The sequence below is a fragment of the Balaenoptera ricei genome, chromosome 10 (assembly GCF_028023285.1).
Source record: "Balaenoptera ricei isolate mBalRic1 chromosome 10, mBalRic1.hap2, whole genome shotgun sequence".
Lineage (NCBI taxonomy): Eukaryota > Metazoa > Chordata > Mammalia > Artiodactyla > Balaenopteridae > Balaenoptera > Balaenoptera ricei.
Window position 1 is genome coordinate 67,439,970 of NC_082648.1, and position 21,351 is coordinate 67,461,320.

The following is a 21,351-nucleotide window of genomic DNA, read 5'->3' on the forward strand; positions in this document are numbered from 1 at the left end:
GGGCTTCCCTGGTGGCGCAGTGGTTGAGAATCTGCCTGCTAATGCAGGGGACACAGGTTCGAGCCCTGGTCTGGGGGGATCCCACGTGCCGCGTAGCAACTGGGCCCGTGAGCCACAACTACTGAGCCTGCACGTCTGGAGCCTGTGCTCCACAACAAGAGAGGCCGTGATAGTGAAGAGGCCCGTGCACCGCAATGAAGAGTGGCCCCCACTTGCCGCAACTAGAGAAAGCCCTTGCACAGAAACGAAGACCCAACACAGCCAAAAATAAATATAAAAATAAATAAATAAATAAAAGATTACTATTAGAAAAAAAAAAAAAGCTAACCTTACTCTCAACTTCTCCCAGGAAATATTTCAAACCAAAAGCATCCAGCGTCTGAGGGATTCCCCTAAAAAAAAAAAAAAAACTGACAACTGCTGAGAAAAGGGGAACTAACATATGTTATTGGCAATGTTTTCCTTGCATAGGGGTGATTAAGAGAACAATCATGTGATGCAACTAGTGCTGATCATTTCAGAGCTTCTGGAAAAAATAGTGACCCTAAGAAAATGGGCAAAGACCCTGAGATAACAGTTCACTTTTACATTACTTATATTTTACTTACAACATTGCATGCTCATGTCTTTAGAATAAGATATCCTGATAACTTACTTTGTGATTTAATTTTCAAGAATTCAAAAGCAAACACAGGGAAAGTAGAAGTTCATTTCACAAAACTTAGTGTGTAAAGCTCAGTGGAGCAGTCATGTCTAATACAGATGGAAATCTTTTCTTCTTTTAAAAAATAAATTTATTTATTTATTTTTATTTTTTGGCTGCATTGAGTCTTCGTTGCTGCGCACGCGCTTTCTCTAGTTGCAGCGAGCAGGGGCTACTCTTCGTTGTGGTGCGCGGGCTTCTCATTGTGGTGGCTTCTCTTGTTGCGGAGCACGGGCTCTAGGCGCACAGGCTCAGTAGTTGTGGCTCACAGGCTCTAGAGCACAGGCTCAGTAGTTGTGGCGCATGGTCTTAGTTGCTCCGCGGCATGTGGGATGTTCCCGGACCAGGGACTGAACCTGCGTCCTCTGCATTGGCAGGCAGATACATAACCACTGCGCCACTAGGGAAGTCCCGGGAAATCTTTTCTGACAGAGCTATTTCATGTTAACAAGAGAACAGATTATATAAATAAGACATGAAGGTAAACCCCAAGCTCTGTTTTATCACAACAATAGTCTTCCTTCTCCAGAAAATATCTTTCAGAAGAGCAAAAGCAGTTTCTGGACTTTAATACCCTTCACCAGCATGGTTCAGATCTTTTCAGTAACTACTGAACATCTATCATTTATTGTGATACAACATGCTGGGCATACAAAGATCAATCATGATTGATACAGATCCATATGAAACACACGGTTTTAATTGGGAGCCAAATAGGAAATACTTTAACATGGCAAGTACCTTACTTTGTAGGAGCTGAGAAGATAGGAAGAGCCTAGAGAGAGAGGAGTCAGAGCTTCTAGGAGTATGTGTCTTTAAGAATAAAGAAATGGTGAAGGCTAAAAGAATATTCCTAAAAGGTAGGGAGTAGAATATCAGATAGAGAGCGTGTGGTATTGCAGAAGGACCATAAAGTGCAAGAAGAGATGATAGGTGATGAGGCAGAATTAAGTGGAGATAAGAGGGGAGACTGTGGCTGGCCTTGCAGATCAGGCTAAGGAGACTAAATGTATTCCGTACAACAAACAATATGTGTCAAATATGAGTAATATAAAGGGATTCCTCGAAAAGGAAAAAAAAATTCCCACAAACTTCCCTAAAATTAACTGAAATTATTTTTATTATGTTATTTAAATAGCGACTAACATAAACTTAGGCCGTTATACATGCCTTAGTATATATGTAAATCTAAACAAATTTATAAATTTTCTCATGACTTTTTTCTTTATTGTAAAGGGGTCTGTGATGTCAACTGGCTGGAAATTTACCCCCATCCAATTGCAAACATGACATTTTCACTAAATCCATCTTGGTCTTTCCTCATTTGTTGCTGACAGTTAAATCTGTTATACTTGGCACCAACACCAACGCAAATGCAAACACCTTCAACTGAAGCTAAGAAGCAGTATTCATTTGTAAAATTCAACTGAAACTAAGAAGCAGTATTCATGGGTAGATAGAAATACCCATCTTCCTGGCTACCCATGGTCATATATTTTAGATTATCTTCACAATGAAAACTCAAGAATTTAGACATTCTTATTGAGATAGTGATTAAGAGAAAAAGCATCTTAAGAATGCCTCCTAAATTTCTGGCTTATATGATTAGATGGAAGACAATGCCACCATTTCCAAATGTGTCACCTCTAAGATCTTAGAATTCTGAAATTCCCAGAGAAGAACATGGTGTCCCATTCTACATCTTCCTCCCTCTTTGGACTGAATCTCTTCTTTTTTGGTGCTCATTGTGAATTCCTGATTCTTGACCCCTTCCAATTCTCCCCAGTCTACCATTCACAGGCTTTACTTGCCTACTCTATTTCAACTATTCATTCAGCACCCCAGAATTTCTTGCCAATCTTTAGGGCTGAGGAGTATCATCCATTTGCTCTCTGTGCTCTTATAAAGATGCTGTCAAGCAATGCTAGAAATATTATGAAACCATATTAATTTGGTCCATTATAACGTCACTCTAACCTCACTGTATTATTCTACTCTCCTCCTCTTTTCCCTGAATTCCTATCACATTGTATTTACCATTCCAAATCTCCTCCAGTCTCCTTATATTAAATCCTACTGCTCCACAATGTCACCTGAGATAAATATCCAATAGCTATACTTTTACACTATCAAGAAAACTGAAATGGTCAATGGCAATCTTCTAAGATCTCACTGTTCCCACATTAAAAGTTCTTACATCTCCCTTCTTCTCTTTTTGGTTTGGGAGAAGAAATGTCCCACCATTCCAAAACTAATTCCTAGTGACTTATTACACAAATGCCTTCTACTTTTCTATATTTATGCTTCAATATTTTACCCTATGCGTCAGCCAACCTGAACTACTCACTAGTTCAATTCTTATCCTGGTATCTCTTGTAATGTTGCTCCCTCCTCCTATAATGCTTTCCCTATACCTCTGCCTAGACTGCACCCCAGCCCCAACAAAAATTCTTTCCATTCCTCTACATCCTAAAAACTACAGAAAACACAAAAATATTTATTGACACTACCTTCCATGTATAGTATTTCCCGCTTTTCCTTTACATTTTATTATAAAAATGTTCAAACATACAGCAAAGTTGAAAGACTTTTACTGTGAATACCTATGTATCCATCATCTAGATTATATTATTAACATGTTACTACTTGCTTGGCATATATAGCTATCTACCCTTTATCCATCATTCCTTTATCCATCCATTAATCCAGCTACTTTAAAAAGTACCAAAAAAGTAAGGCCGTAGAAATTAGTATAGATAATTAGTAAATTATCTCCCTAAATACTTCAGCATGTGTATCATTAATTAGAGTTCAATATTTGTTTAGTTTTCTTTTGATGCAAAACTTACATACTATGAAATGCAAGGAACTTAAATGTACATTCACTGTGTTTTAACTAATGCATAAACCTGTGTAACCCAAACCTCTATCAATATTTAGAACCTACATCACTACAGAAAGTTCCTTCACGTCACTTTCTAGTCAACTCCCACTCCCCCATCGTAAAAGCAACCACTACTGGTTTCTTTTTTTCACCATAAATAAGATGTGGCTATTTAAAAATTTCATGTAAGTGGAATTCTAGGGTATACCCTTATTATGTGAAAGCCTTTCTGTAAGCAAGATGTTCATGAGATTCATTCATGTAGCTGTAGGTATCAGTGGTTTGTCCTTTTAATTGCTGAGTGGCTATTTCCTTGTATGGCGATATCATTATTTATCCATTCCTCTACTGATGAACACCTGGGCTGTTTCCAGTTCAACTATTAAGAATAAAGCTGCTATGAACATTCTGGTACAAGTCTTTTCAGAACATATGTTTTCATTTCTCTTAGGCAAACACTAGGAACAGAATTTCTGGGCAGATGTATATTTACTTTTATAAGAAATTGATGAACATTTCCCCAAAGTAACTGTACTAATTTATATCTCCACCAATAATGAGTTCCCATTGCTCCGCATTCTCACCAACATTTGATGTGTTTTGTTTTGTTTTGTTTTCATTTAGCCACTGATTCGTGTTAACATTCCCCCTTTCTGAAAATAACTGGCATTGTGTTTGCACCTTTCCTCTTATCCTGCGTGGAATTAGTTATATTTGCACTTGACTTGCCCCTATTAGACTTTATACACGTCTTGAAGTTACAAATTGTGTTAGTCCCCTTTCCCCCTACAATGTTTATAGCAGAGTGCTTTGCACATGCCAAAACAATGAATGTCAGTTTAATTTAATTGATTATTAAAATTTATTTGTCCTCCCCATTCTGGATAAGCAACGGTGAAAAAAAATTCCAAAAGGCACATATGTGACATGAGGCTACAGACAATCATGGGTTGGTAACAATCCTCCAATTTTATTGCAGTCCTCTGCTAAAATACGAAACAACCCTAAAACCATTTATTATGCTGTTTTTCCTATAATAGTGTCATATCTAGACACATACATATAAAAACATACAGAAACAGAACATAAGCCCCATGTAAACTCCACAAGCAAAGGAATTTTTGTCTGCTTTGTTCATTGATGTATCCTAGTGTCTAGAATAGTGCCTACCAGGTAATAGGCACACAAGTATTTGTTGAATAAATACACATACATGTTTCTACAAATGTGCCTTTAAATTAATAGCAGTGAACTTAAAATAATGAACAACAAAGCTTCTTACAGTTATAGCTTTAACAGCCCTAAACCCTAATACCCATAATATATCCTTTTAAAAATAGTTAAGTTTCTGTCTCGGATTTTAAAATATTTTCCAGAGTGAATCTTCACGCAATCTGGAATGGTAATTATCTTTAACTTAAGTATACAAGTTAGGGAAGCATACACACTGAATTTTACAGAAAGAAGGTGGCTCCTGAATAGCCTCCGCAGATGTACCAAATCAAGCCGGCAATCAGTGATGTATTATAGGATTGTCCACCTACTAAAAATCTTAATTTAACTATTCAACCTGTATATCTATGCACCAAATAAATTAGGAAGAGCAATTTCAAAATGTCCACTTCTATTCAAAGCCCGAAGATGAAGTCTTTGAAATTGGTCATTGTGAAGAGAATTCTTCATACCATTAAACATTTCCTGAATATCTAGCAATCGGTATTCTACATACTATGCTAGGTGCTCAGGCTACAAAGACAAAATTAAGGACCTTATATTTTAGTGGAATAGGCAGTCAAGTAAATAAACAATTACAGGACTGTTACAGAAATATGCAAGAGTTCAAGGACAACACTCAAGACGGCTCTAGATCGGGAACAAGTTAGGATAAGCTTCTTGGCAGAAGTGACTGCTTGAGATACCTAATCACATGAACCAGAAAAACAGAGGTCATCTTCTGAAGTGAAAACTCACTAGTAATCATGCTCAAGAGTCAGCTTTCTCTAGATCAATTGATCCTGTTCAGGAGGGTTCCTATAGTTTCTGAAGAACAGTTGAAAGCTATTTGGATTGTTGACATGACAGTTGAAGGGCATTTGATTTGTTCTCAGTTCTTAATGATTATAAATAAAGTCATTATAAAATCTGCATATGAGTTTTTGTGTGACCAAATGTTTTCACTTCTCTTGCAGAAGCAAAAAGCTTGCTTGAACTTGCTCCTCACTTTTTGGAGTCATTACAAGAAAAAAACAAAACAAAACAAAACAGACAGTTCTTGGTGTACTCTGATGCTTTTGCAAAAATGTTCCTATAAAAGGGTTTCATCTTCAAGGAATTCATGGAAAAGACTCTGACAAGTACAGATTTCTGGTAACTGACTATACTGCTGAACTGAATGAATAAGCATTTTCAGAACTCTAATGGAAAACTGATGAATTCATAAAAGTGCTAACAAAAGATCAAGATGAAAAAAAAATTAATTACATGGGACTGAGTGACCTGGTGAGGATGATTATAATTTTTGTGACTTTGTTTGAATAATAAAAAAAAAAATCGCACAAGGACTCAGAGGCAAAAAATATACAAATCAATTTTCACTGCAAAGTAAAGGAGCTGTTACAGTGGAGGATTACTGGACTGAATGTCAATATTATGACATAGTATGAGTGTGTTTCGTGTTTGGTAATTGCAATCATTGTTGCTTTTGTTGTGGTCATCCATTTACAATGCTTGGTGTCAGTTTATTTATCTCTTGTAAAAATAAAATACAATGTGTGCGTGTGTGTGTGAAAAAAAAAGAAATACTTCTATTTCACCATAAGAACAATGTTTGATAAAGTTTTTGGTGGCTATTAAGAAGGTCTCTTCTATTTCTATTTGATAAGATTTTTGAAGTACCTAATGCTTTTTTAATCAAAAGATTTATGTCTCTATTTTGTTCATTACGTACTTTTTCTACCTTTTCTTAATGTGATTATGTTGGTAGATATTCTAGTATTGAATTTTCCTTGCCTTTGTGAGATAAATCTTACACGGTTGTGATGTATTATGATTTTAAACATTATTTGATTCAGTTTGTTAAAAAAATTTTATTCAACATTTTTACATCTCTTTTTATGAATGAGTTTGGCCTGAAATGTTTCCTTCTTGTATTATCCTTGTTTGATTTTGGAATCAAAGTTTTGGAAGCCTCATAAGTTAATGAGTTTTATTCCTTTTTCTCTTGTTCAAAACCTTTTGAATAAGGTTGAAATTATTTATTCTTGAGGGTTTGGTAGCATATGCTTATAAGACAATCTGGCCCAGGGATTCACCCACCCCCAAAATGGGTTTTAACCACTGATTTAATTACTTTAACAATTAGTGTATATTCTATTTTTCTTGGGTCAGTTTTTATACGTTTTGCTAAAAAATTGTTCATTTTACTTAGACTTTCAATTTTGTGGTTATAAAATTTTCATCCTCTCTTCTTATCTAATACATACATTTAAGACTAGAAATGTCCCCCTGGCACAGTTTCCAGAACTTTTGATTTGTAGTGTTCTCATTGTCAAAAACGTTTTCATTTTAAATTATTTTATTCAAAAATATTTTGTTTTTTCAGCTATACAGAGATATGATCGACAAATAAAATTGTAATATTTAATATGTATACATTGTAAAAAAAAAAAAAAAGCATAGGACAATTGCATAGCTCTCTTAAAGGTAAATACTACCAAGCAGTAATAATAACAGCTATTTACTATCTGAATCTGCCAAAAAAGAAAGACAGTGAGAAAGAGAAAAAGAAGCAAAGTAAAAATTGGATTTAAATCCAAAGAGAAGTTACTGAATTTTAAAATTAAATCATTCAACAATTATTTACTGAGAATTCACTATGAGTCAAGCACTATGATAAATGCTTGGGCTTCACTGGTAGATAAATAAATAAACAAATAAATGCATAATTACACCCTAAAAGAAGAGATATGAAAGAACAAGGTGGTAACAGGGAAAGATAGGTTTGAGGAGAATAAAACAGGGAATCAGCGAAGGTTTGCTTCAGAAAGTCACAAAGCTTAATGAATGGGAGTTAGCCAAAAGGTGGAGAGACTGTTTCAGGCAAAGGGAAAACGCACAGAGACTAGAGGTATGAAAAAGCTTAGATATTCAAAGGTCTGAAGGAAGTGCAGCTAGAATATTGACGAGCAAAGGGAAGAGACTACAAAAGTCAGCTGATCCTGATAGGTCTAGTTAGATTTGGGATCTTTTTCCCTAACAACTTTGTTCAACTTGGATAGAGTGTCATCTACTTTATACTCATGACAATTCCTCTAAGAGAGATATAAAATTCAAAGTGGATTTCAAGTCTATAATTAGTGTTCTCTATCAAAAAACACATTTCCTCTGAGCTTCAGCTGTTACTGATAATATCAATACCAATGTTTAGAAACACTGACATTTCCTCTTAAGCCCTTTTATTAGTATTGCATTTTATACATCATTTTTATATAGTATTTCATCTAATCCTCACAGCTGGTCCAATTTTTCTAGCAAATGCTAGGTTTTTGAAATCTTTGATTCCTAAATTGAAAAAAAAAAAGTATGAGATTCTTATTCTAAATTATAAAATTCAATTCAACAAGCATTTATTTACCTGATACAAAAAAGACAGTTTTCGGGGCTTCCCTGGTGGCGCAGTGGTTAAGAATCCACCTGCCAATGCAGGGGACACGGGTTCAATCCCTGGTCCGGGAAGATCCCACATACCGCGGAGCAACTAAGCCTGTGTGCCACAACTACTGAGCCTGCACTCTAGAGCCCATGAGCCAAAACTACTGAAGCCTGCCGCCTAGAACCCGTGTTCCACAACAAGAAAAGCCACCACAATGAGAAGCCCACGCACCACAACAAAGAGGAGCCCCCCTCGCCGCAACTAGAGAAAGCCCGCGCACAGTAACGAAGACCCAACACAGTCAAAAATAAATAAAATAAAAAATAAATTTATTTTTAAAAAAAAAGACAGCTTTCAGAGGTAAAATATGGAGGTTGAACTTTCAAAGTAACTTAGTCTTTTTTTGAAAGTTTTGCTTCCATGCTGTTAACCTTATAAAGTAATTTTTAACCGGTTCTACCAAAATATCAGTCAAGAAGAACTTAAATTTTTGTATTATTCTAAATACCACAGTGTGGACCTTGATAATTTAAGTCCATATCTTGTTTTCCAGTTTCATGTGTATATGCTGTATTTTATCCTTTTTGCTATTACAGTTAATCCTTCAAGAAAATGAAGGTAAATATAAATACAATCATGAATTCACAGCTCTTCAAAAGAATGTGTGTGAAACCACACTACACAACTATTACTGTCTAGCTGACACACTTTCTCCTCTACTCAGTAACTCTGCCTTTCCACCCACACATTAGATTTTTTCCCCTGAAAATCTGCTGGTGTATATCATCTACAAGCAGGAAAGTAATTATCTTTATGTAAAAGTTCTTCCCTTTTCGTCCCAATTCTGCTGGAATAGAATAAAATGATTCCATTTATATGTAGTGTTTAATTAAACAGAGAAAATGTTCTAAATGACTAAAGTCATATCAGATACGTTCATTATGGACTCATAATTAGATATAAACTCAAAGGCAGGTACTTTCTATTTGGCCTCCAACACCCAGCAAAAGGTCTGAAACAGCAGTTACGCAAATATTAGCTCCCTTTCCCTTTTGGTAGGAAAGGCTGTACTAGATACTTTCATTTACACTACCTCATTTCATCCTCCCAGAACCCTGATACAGAATATTATTATCCTTACTTAACAGACTCTGAAGGGGAAAGGACTCCAATTGTAGAAGTTCTTCCTTCTATATTTTACTAGCTCTCTATTTTTTCAAAACCTACACCACTCTACAATATAACATTTTAATAAGCAATTGGCTGTTTAATAAACTTGAAAATATCTGCAGACTTCACTTGCTTCCTACTCAGCTCTTTGAAAGGCAAATAGCTCTAGGTACTTAAAAGGGCCAAATAAGAGTGTGGTATAGATGTAAAGCAGAAAGCAAGGTGAAAAAAGAACTATTGTTTAATTCTTCAAGACACATTGAAGCACCTTCACTTTGCTTGAAGTGAATACCAAGACCACCCAAGTTTAAACACAAATAACAAAAACATTTCCAAAACCTAAAATAGCAAAAATTCATGTTTGAAAATCCACTTTAACACATTATGCTGTAATTCAATTCACAGATGGCTTGGCTAATCTTTCTTCCAGCTGCCATGTTACCAAAATAACCTTTCTTCACTAATTCTATTCATGTTTCACTACAGCTATTATATTCCTGCTTGGTATACTTAAAACCCATCAAACAATTTTTACAGGTCATTCTGCAAATTTGTGTAAATATTCTAACAAAATAAAATTGAAAAGCCCACTAATCTAAAGATAGCACCACTAGAGCTTAATAATATACACTAATGGTAACAAGAGTATCAATGTTAATGGTAACAATGGTATCAACAGTACAATTGAGAGTATATGAAAAATACACACAAACACAGACATACACCTATGCAAGGTAGAGGGACTGCAAGGAAATTCATTAACATAGAGTAAAGGGACTACCTTTTTTTTCCTTTTCTCTCTCACTCTCTCTGCTTTCTTCTTTTTGTAGTATTTTCCAAGTTCTCTATAGGGCTTATATATAACAAAATTAAAAAGAAAAAAAGACTAAAAAAATGTGAACATTCAGCAAATATCAATAGAAAAAAATCAGACGGCTTTTCATTGCTTATTGTATATAAGACTGATTATACTTCATAAATTAAGTTTATTTTAATTCATGCATAATTCAATTTTAAAATGTATTTCATTAATACGTAAATATAGGTTAAAATAATTCTCTGGCTCCTCTCACTCAAGGTCTCTAAAGTATATTAGTACAGGAGAGAGGCAGGTGGGAGGAGTGTAGCTGCCAACTAGAAGGCAGCCCTTGTGAAAAAGATAACAAAGAGAAGTAAAATGCCTTTTGATAAACTTCCCAATTACCCTAAGAAATTAAGACAAGTCCTAATGCTTTTCTTAGTTCTACTGGAACTCATTGCTCATGATTCTTCATTTATGATAAACATACTTTAGCTTTCAAAGACAGCTAACAACATAAAATTTACCTTCAAAATTGGGGGGAAAAATTTTGAGTGTCCAAAGATACTCAGCCTGTACTAACAAAAAAGATCATCAAGTTTACAATAAAAATTTTAAAGTATAGAATATTTCCTTGGGAGGAGATGAAAACAAGAAATTGGTAAATAGAGCAAGCACCTTCATTCTACTACTGTCTACTTTCACTAATGGTGGACTTAACCTCATTTTATTACTGTATATAAAAATAAATCTATTTTCTTTAAAAATTGGAAGACCGCTATACTCTATGGTGTATTGGTTAATAAGGGTTCATAGCATTTTAAAGGGAGTGATCTCCACTATTAGCCTCAGGAGCAATCAGACTACTTGCTACAGTAAATTTCTGAAAGAATAGAAGGCTTCTTCATATAAATGGGTCTCTGGGACTGGAAATGTTTAGTTAGGATACTAACTCATAATTCATTTCTCCTATATAAAGCTTTCTTTAAACAATGTTAAATTTCACAGTGTCTTGCAGAGTAAAGAGTAGAATCTTTCCTAAAATTTACTTCTATTTAAAACAGGATGATGACCCAAAGCATTGTATTTATTCCAAATCTTCAAAGAGCATAATGCTTGTGGTACTGTAAGTATCAATGATAACTGCCATACCTAAACTAGGGTCTAGTTTTACTTTTATTCCAAAATAGGAAGACAACAGTTAATAACAGAAAACAACAGATGCCTTTGAATTTTCTACTGAAACTAGTAACGGTTTTTCTTGTAGTCTTTTTGTTTTTTATCTCCCTGTCATCCACAGTTCTGTAAAACGCAGAAGTTCTAAACTTGGAATCAGATTATCCAATGAAAACAAACAAGCTTTTAGTAATGGAAAAAATGACTTAATAGAAGAGCAGAAGCTAGCAGAAAAGCAGGTATATGATCCCATTCATGTAAATTGAAAATGAGACAAAAGCATTTAATAAGGCTTTTTACATGATGTCTTTTGACAAAAGGAACATCTTAAAGAACTTAATAGAATCATAAAATACTAATATAAACCAGTGACCTGTTAGTTCTGTGTTACACTTTAGTCATTATATGTTCAGTTACTATATTTCAGGTAAAGGTATTTATAACCAAGGACTGATAATTCAAAAATTAACTATACCACTATCAGCCAGGGTCCTATGTTTCTTGTCTAATAGCACCTACAATCATAAACAGCAAGCTCTGGGACAGTAGAGAATATTAGCTGGCAAAAGCAAACCTTGGTGTTCCCTGGCTGTATAAAGAGAGCTTCTTGGCATACCCCATGGGTACACTTTAGATAACTGATCTACCAGATCTGCTCTAGCCTATCTACTGAACTATAATTAGCCCCAGGGATTCTTTAGGATACCAAGAGAGGTAGAATCTGGTGATTCAAGTAGCCCAGAGGCACTATAACACTGTTTATGAGAACAATGTTGAGTCAAACTACCCAGATCCAACTCCCAGCTCTGCAATGTATAAGCTTTGTTGTGACTTTGGAGTCACAACTGCATCTCATTTTCTTCATTGGTATAACAGAAAAATAAGATTAAAAATATTTACCTCATATGATTGTTGTGAGACAATATAACTGCCTAAAACAGTGTTTATTATATAAACATTATTATTTATGTTTACTATTTATTATTCCCATGAGATCAGTCCCTCTGAAGATGGAGAGATGTGAATTCCCACAGTTTTTATAAAACCTGTTACAAACTAAAAGTTCTACGCCTTAACCATAGCCTCTGTTTAATGTCATATCATTTTCACAATAAAAAGGGGAGGAATCATTTTGTAAACTGACAACAAATCATATTTATCATTTGGGTGGGACTAAAGAAGAGAGGAGCTTACTGGGTGAGAAAAGGGCCTATGTGAGTTAGTCTAAAAGACCCAACTCAAACAGAACTGGATGGAATAACTATGACAATTAAAATGTACCTTCAAAGTTTATTTCAAAATATAATATCCATTAATTACTTTGTCCTAAAAAATTTTTTTCTGATCTTTGTAAGAGCTACACAAAATTAAAATACTTTAAATCTTGTTTACTCCACTATGAATTCCACTCCTAAAAAAATGAGAGTTAATGCATCAGAACATATGAGAGTTAATGCATTAGAACACATGAATAAAAAAAACAACCCTCCAATTTTGAGGGTTAGTCATTGTACAAAGCTGAATACTATCAGTTCAAATTATTTAAAAATTTCTCAATTTAGTATTCAGTATATGCAACTCTATTAAAATAGAGAATGCAGCTAGTGGCTAAGAAAGTTAATATTACTGACTTGGAAAGCAGAAAAAAAATGTATCAATTCCTAACTTCTAATAAAAATCACTTTGTAACTTTAGCAAAGAATTCTAAAGATAAAAATGATAAAATACTGATCCAAAATCCAACTCTTTCTTGGTAAATAGGAAACCTACAGTATCAAATAAAATCAAAGGGAGACTGGAAGGAATATTTTCATCTCTGAGCTGAACTACTAAAATGGCTTCCAAGCTGCTATTTCCCATAACAATCAAATAAATTTCCTCCAGTGGACCTTAATTCATTCACTCCAGTGTTATATTCTTTACCAATTTATACACCAAGTCTAAACTTCTAGGCTTGCCACCATGCATCCTCCCAATCTTCCTTCACAGACTATTCTCCATCTCCTAAAACTAAACCTCCTTCAGGCCCAAAACCCTGACTGCATTCCATCACCTGGGTTCAGCTCCCTCCTCACTCGCCTCCTTCAGCACATTTTAAAGACTGTGAAAAATTCTACCTTACCTTTGTTTTATGAATCATCTCAAACATACAAACCACAGAAATCTTACACCCTCCCCCACCTAGCATACCTTTTAACATCTTGTAAAATACCAGTGTTCAACTGAAGAGCCACCTGAGAAAAGATCTGTTGTCTGAACTATTGCAATAGCCTCTGGAATTGGCCTCCTGGTAGAACTCCCTCTTCCCTCCTCCCCCACACCTCAATCTTTTCTATAGGCAGCAGTTGTCTCTTAAAAATGCAAATCTGATTATATTAAGGCAATTAAATATCTCCAATGCATTTCTAGAGCTCTCAGTATGAAATGGATTTAATAGGACTTACTGGGTGCTACTAGATCTGACCTCGACCTACCTCTCTATACCTCTTGTGGTACCATTCTTCTCATCAGTGTGCTCTGGTCACACTTCCATTGGGTTCTTCCTTGGGCCTTGCTCCCTTCCTCCTTCCTATGAAGGGCTTTTATATGTTGTTTCCTTTGTCCAGAACCTATTCCTCAAGATTCTACCCCTCCACTCTCTACCAAATTTACCAAGTCATACCAACTCATCCTTCAGCTCTCAGTTCAACCATCACTTCCACAGAGATTCCATCCAAACTCTCAAAACCTTTCTTTCCCTTTATTATGTATTTTTAAATGAAATATATTTGACATATACAATATTTTATGCTTTTCCTTCAAAATACTCAACACTGATTGATCATTTGATTAATGAGAGCAAAAGTTTGTCTGTATTCCTTAGCTCCTAGTACCAAGCCTGGCACATACAAAGAACTCAACAAACATTGTTAAATTCATGAAATACTCATAGTTCAAGCACCAACTAATCAGTATAAGAGAATCTCTGCCCTCTATAAATATAAATTCTAACAGTTTTATAATGAATCAGTTTAATAAGGAGCCTCAGCATTCTCTTGTGAAATTTCAGCTTTAAAAGATGTAGTAATCCAGAGACTTCCCTGGTGGCACAGTGGTTAAGAATCCGCCTGCCAATGCAGGGGACACGTGTTCAATCCCTGGTCCGGGAAGATCCCACATGCTGCGGAGCAACTAAGCCCGTGCGCCACAACTACTGAGCCTGTGCTCTAGAGCCCATGTGCCACAACTACTGAAGCCTGCGCGCCTAGAGCCCGTGTTCCACAAGAAAAGCCACCAGAATTGAGAAGCCCATGCACCACAACCAAGAGTAGCCCCCGCTCGCCACAACTAGAGAAAGCCCAGGTGCAGCAACGAAGACCCAATGTAGCCAAATATAAAAAAAAATTTTTAATTAAAAAAAATTTATTAAAAAAGATGTAGTAATCCAGAGTAAATGTTTCCATTGGTATTATACATGTCTAACCTAGCAAAAGAGATAACTTTTAAAAATATTTGAATTCATTTGAAATCTCACATACTTCTTATACCAGCAGTGTATAAGAATTCTGGTTTCTCCACATCCTTCTCAGCATTTAATATTATCAGTCTTTTAAATTTTAGCCATTCTGGTGGATATGTACTAACACCTTACTGTGATCTTAACTTGTATTTCTCTGATGAACGATATTGAATAATTTTTTGTCATTTAATACCATTTGAATATTAATGGTGAACATTTATCACCATTTGAATATTTTCTTTTGTGATGTGCCTGATTGTGTATTTTTTCTTACTCATTTGTAGTTTAATACATACATACACACACATACACACCCCTGAATATAAGCCCTATGTCAACTGTATGTGAGACAAATATCTTCCCATTCTGAAGCTTACTTCTCTTAATGCTATCTTTTGAGGGACAGAAATTCTTCATTTTAATGTACTCCAATTAATCAGTCTTTTCTTTTATGGTTAATGATTTTTGTGTCCTGTTTAAACATATTTTCCCTACCTGAAGTTTATGAAGGTATCTTCATATGTTACCTTCTTCAATATCTATTATTATATATTTCACATTTAGATCTACAATCCGTCTCAAATTGATCTTTGTGTATGGTGCAAAGTATAGGGTGTCAACTCTTTTTCCATATGGACAGGTTGACTGAGTTCCATTTATTTTCCATCAAAGTAAGTAAGTCCTCTCACCTTTCTGTTCTTTTTTTTTTTAATTTTTATTTTATATCAGAGTAGGGTTGATTAACAATGTTTGTTAGTTTCAGGTGTACAGCAAAGTGATTCAGTTATATATATACATGTATCTACTCTTTTTCAAATTCTTTTCCCATTTAGGTTTTTATAGAGTATTGAGCAGAGTTCCCTGTGCTGTCCTTGTCGATTACCTATTTTAAATATAGCAGTGTGTACATGTCAATCCCAAACTCCCAATCTGTCCCTCCCCTCTCACCTTTTTGTTCTTAAAGATTAACCTGGCTATATCTGGCCTTTTTCATTTATATATGATTGTCATTTTTCACACACACACACACACACACACACACACACACACACAGGATTTTGGTTCAGCTTGTGTTGAATCTGTGATTGGTTTGGAATTAACTTCTTTATAATAGTCAATCTTCCAAACCATGAACATGGTATTATATATCCCTTCACTTATTTAGCTCAGAGGTTCTCTGAAACCCTTACAGGAAGTCCAGCAAGGTTAATACTCTCATTCTCTCACAAGTGTATGGTGGAATTTTTCAGAAGCTAAATATGTGAAATCACAACAGACTATGTGCAGAAATAGTTACGAGAATCCATTTATCTTCTATTAAGCAAGACATTAAAATCTGCAAAATGTAAAACAATGCCCTTCTTAATTAAATTTTTTGACTTGAAAAATGCTTATCTTTCATAAACATGTTATTTACATTGGCATATGAGTTATTATTTTTAAATAAATAAAATTTTAAAGATTTTTGAGCTTTACTTTCTAATTTGTTAAATACTGGAAGACAGCCAACATAAACAAAAAAGGTCTTTGGGTTCTTCACTATTTTTTTACATTAAAATAATAATAGACAAAAAATAATAATAAACAAAATTTTTAATATTATTTTATTGAGTTAATTATAGATTCACAGGTAGTTGTAAGAAATAATAGAGATATTCCTTTGCACAGTTTCTCTTAACGGTAAAATTTTGTGAAAACTGTATACAGTAATATTATATCCATGGCGTTGACATTGATATAATCCATCTATCTTATTCAGATTTCCCCAGTTTTACTTGCCCTGTTTGTTGTAGTCTGTTCTCAAGTTTTAAGAGTATAAAGGGGGCCTTGAAACAGAAAGGTTTGAGAACTGCTGATTTAAGATTTAACGTTTATTTATGCTTTTTCATTTTTATAGATTGTGCATTTATACAATCGATATTTGCTTCTTTATGAACTCACCTATTAATTCTAGCTTTGTCTTCCTCATTTCCTCATAATACATTATTTAGAATGACAGAGTAGGTATGTTTGCTCAGAGACACCCAACCCCACCAGCTACTGTTGATGACCTCAGATGATATATGAATAACCTAAGGTGGATCAATTGGTCCCTTTCCTGGGAATCTGGAATTAGAACTCAGAAGGAGATCAATCTCTCTGGATATATAGACCAGATACAAATTCTGAAATTGTTGGTGCCCTTTTATTTTGCCTTCAGAACTGGGAAAACAAGAAATCTAGTTTGCTGTAAAAAATAATAAAGTGGAATTGCTAGAAAAAATGATGAGAAACTTAGATAGAAGACTTCCTGGGCTGCATATACTTCCTGGATCTAATTCATTCCAGAAGCCCAGATTCTATAAGACATCTCTATAACCTTACAGTGAATTACTTTATTTAGGCTAGTTCCAATGGGCTTTTCTTACTTAAAACAAAGAATCCTAACTAACATGTGCAAGAGGTCCTTCTACCATTTTCCTACTAGTGGCTCTCCTAATACCACGGGTTAAGTATGTGGCTTTAAAAACTGGCTCCCTTTTTTTTTTGAGGGGCTCAAAAGAAAATAGTTGATCTGATGATTTGGGGGGTCTTAAGGTATATGAAGAACTGCAACTGTGTGTATATAATTATGTATACATTTGTTAACAAATCTAGAAAAAGGACTGGAATATAGGTTTTCCTCGGTAGAAATAATTTTATTATACAAAGCCATTCCACCGGTGAGTAATCAAAAAAAGGCTGTAACTGGTAAGATCTGCTCAAACAGTAGACAAATCTCAAACTGTAGAACCAGCACAGTTCTGCAGATGTGATCTAACAGTATAAAGGAACAGATTTTTTTAAAAATCTAGACTAAATACTAATTTAGCTTTACACTGAATTAGTACATTTTAAAATGATTATACTGTTGTCAGACACCGGGCTTCCTTTTAAACTTTCAAGCAACCTTTTTCTCATGTTTGTCAAAGATGGTCTCTACCAACCTATAGTCATCAATGTTTTAATGCAGAATTTTACATTAATATCCATTACCTTTTCATTTTACTGTTTAAAACCTACTATTTCACACTTTTTAGAGTTCTCTCAGCTTCTACAGTTTAATCTCCTAAAATGTTGAATAAGATAGGGTCAAGAACACAAGGACCACTACACTTTAGTCCTTCCTCTGGGTTGACACTGAGTGATTAATCAGTAGACTGATGTGTATACAGTGGTTCATCCAGCGGTTAATCCATCCAATCCTGCTAATATTCATGTCAGATTTTTGTCATGTTAACTGCAAAGATCTAACAAGAGCCTGTCCAAGTGCTGTACTACAAAATGAAGCTACACTAGGTTTGCAACATTTCCCTCATTTGAACTTGCCAACCTTGTCAAAAAAGGAAGTAAAGATAGGTCAACACAAAACTTGTTTTCAGAAAACTCAAATGGGCGTCTAGTGATCAACATAACCTCTTCTAAAACTATACGCTTAATAATGGATATTAGAATTCTGCTGTTTACAGTAGAAGACCATTTTTAACAAACGTACGTGTAAATTAAGGGCTGTGCCATCAGTTATTTCCTCTTGCTCCATTTCACAACTCTTAAAAGCCCTCTTTTCACTGTCTTCAAAAATATTTTCACAAAATTCACATAACTCTAAGCTTCACCATTCCTGATTCTATTCTTAGAGATTTGAGGCCATTTTTTCAATTCATTCTTAAAACAGATATTCATCATTAAATTCATCATTTTCATATTCATATAAAACAAGGCAAAAGAGCTCACTGTATAAAAATTGCTTTTCTATCTTTTAAAATCCCTTTATTCCTCAAAACTATCTGCTTTTTTGGAAATTATGCTTATATTTTCTTGGTAGTCTACTTGCCAAAAGCTTCAAAATACATCCAACTAAACCCCTAATTCATTTTCTTACTTGTAAAACTCTCCCAAGGTGTACATCATAATGGCAATCAATCTTTCCTTATGAAATAAAAGGTTCAGAGAAAAGATAGGCATAATATAGAAATAAATATTTAAAACACCAGCTTCCTTGAGAGGACACAGACTAGCAAACTAACATTCATTATGTCAATGTCTCTATATTTAATCCTGAATACATTACTGGAAGTAGCCATTTAGGCATTTTTCTCCAGTTCAGATTCATCTTCATCACTTTTTTCTGCTTGTTGTAAAAGATTCAAAGATGACATAATCCAAAATATCCATAACCATTAATAGTTGGGGTAATTTCCCCAGATTTTTTTCTACGCAAACATTTCCCCCCAAATGGAATCACATCATACATACTGTCTTGCAACTAACTTTCTGACACTTAAGTGTAATTTAAAAGGGAACAATTTATGTATCATCAGTCCATTTCACACATAAAACAAACATACACATAATCTCCCCCCACTCCACAATAAGATTGGCTTTAAATGTCAAGGGTGGGTTAAAAAGGGGAAAAAATGCCACGGTAATTTTGAATTAAGGTTTAATATATATAGTAACCAGGCTCGCCGCGCCGCTCCCCACTCGCAGTCCCATGCCTCGCTCCTCTCCGACATGGCAAAAATATCCAGCCCTACAGAGACTGAACGGTGCATCGAGTCTCTAACTGCTGTTTTCCAAAAGCATGCTGGAAGGGACGGTAACAACAGCAAACTCTCCAAGGCCAAGTTCCTTATCCTCATGAATACAGAGCTGGGTGCCTTCACAAAGAACCAGAAGGACCCTGGTGTCCTTGACCGCCTGATGAAGAAACTGGACCTCGACTCTGATGGGCAGCTAGATTTCCAAGAATTTCTTAATCTTATTGGCGGCCTGGCCATAGCTTGCCATGACTCCTTTATTAAGTCCACCTCTTCCCAGAAGTAAATCGGAGGAGCCTTTGGGCCTGGCCTCCAGCCCCACTCCCTTTCCTTCAGCCTCCCAATTATCATCTGCCCCTCACAGCCAACACATACCCTGAGCCGGGTGCACCCACCACCCCATGAAGGCCACTCCCGCTGGCAGTAATAAAACAATACTGTTTTTTAAAGCACACACTGGAGAGTCAGTAAATTTGTGCAAGGGAGGGAGATGACTGGGAGGAATATAAATTAGATTGATGGAAACAGTTACCAGAAGTTGCAAAGTAAATAGTAAAAGTGCATCTTGGGTGTGTACATAATCATGATTAATGATACCAACATAATCATCTCTAAATTTCTCAGACTGATGGAGAGACGTCACTTACTGTTCACTCATTAAATGTCTATACACCCCTACTACGGTACTGTCATAGGTTCTGAGGATACAGTCAGCAAGACAGACAAGGTCCTGCCTTCACTGAGGTTACCTTCTAGTGGGGGGAAAAACAACAAATGAATAAACAAACAAATAAACAAAGAACTATGAGGGTGCAAAAAAATATATAATAACCATTTCCTATTTCACTTAAGCTAAAACAAACCCAATGATGCTTGCTCAAGGTCAAAATAACCCACACAACCTTTTTGTAGAACTGCTACTTTTCTCATTACCTGTGCAACTTTAAAAAGACATTAAAATATGCAAAAAAGTCACAAATACTCAAAGCAACTCTAGTAATATTTTGAGCAAAAAAGAAAAAATATTTTACCTTTATTTTCCCTGAAAACACAGCTTACTAAATTTAGAAACCGAAGAAAGTTACAGGATTTTTTTTTTTTTTTTTTTTTTTGGTTGCACTGTGCGGCTTGCAGGAGCTTAGTTCCCAGACCAGAGATCAAACCCGTGCCCACCGCAATGGAAGCCCAGAGTCCTAACCACTGGACCACCAAGGAATTGCCAGAGACTGTTGAATGAATTCTTTAACTGTACAATTCTTAGCAAAATCCAACATGCTCTGAGAAATGTACTCTCACCTCTCATGTTAACCTATGACCTTATTTTCACAAACCATTATTTCAGGCAATGAAAGACTTTTAGATTGTTCCAACTACCACTCCTTTATTGCTCTCCAACAGTTCTGTGCTCTAGCTCTCCACATCCCCATATCCCTAAAAAGACACACTCTGCCCTCCTCCACAATATCATAAAAATAAATCTGACCTTACTTAAGAGTTCTTAATTAATTCTTCTGAAGTGAAAGGCAAAGAAAATCAAACACAAAACTTTGCATGTAGTTTTGGACAGTTCACCAAAGCCCTAAAAACTCTAATCATGAATCCTTATCCTGTGGTTTTCCTGTAGCCTCGTAAATTCTTTTCTATTTGGTATTCAAATAGATCTAAGAAAACAGGCTAACTCCAAAACAAAACACCCTCCAAACAAGATTTTTGTATATTATTTATAAGTAGGCCACCTCTCCTCAATATCCTATATGTCCTTTAGCATACATTTCACAGTTGATTGTAATTTCTTGCTTACTGCCTGTCTCCCCCAATAGCATTCAAATATACTCTGCTCCTGACCTATACAGTAAGCACAGAGTATTTACTGAATGAACACATCCTGTGAAAAGCACTCCATTCTCCTA

At 35.2% G+C, this 21,351-nt stretch overlaps 2 protein-coding genes across 10 annotated transcripts in view; one reads left to right on the top strand and one right to left on the bottom strand.

The window, feature by feature from the left end:
* PPP1R12A (protein phosphatase 1 regulatory subunit 12A) overlaps positions 1 to 21,351 on the bottom strand; it is a 148,685-nt gene that overhangs the window by 114,021 nt on the left and 13,313 nt on the right. The window lies entirely within an intron of this gene.
* Positions 19,416 to 19,823, top strand: LOC132373428 (protein S100-A11-like). Its single transcript, XM_059936582.1, has one exon. It carries the CDS (start codon positions 19,416 to 19,418, stop codon positions 19,725 to 19,727), a length of 312 nt encoding a protein of 103 aa, XP_059792565.1. The 3' UTR covers positions 19,728 to 19,823.

Excerpts from the sequence above, each read along its gene's own strand:
- LOC132373428 (XM_059936582.1), top strand. The coding sequence starts at position 19,416 with ATGGCAAAAATATCCAGCCCTACAGAGACTGAACGGTGCATCGAGTCT.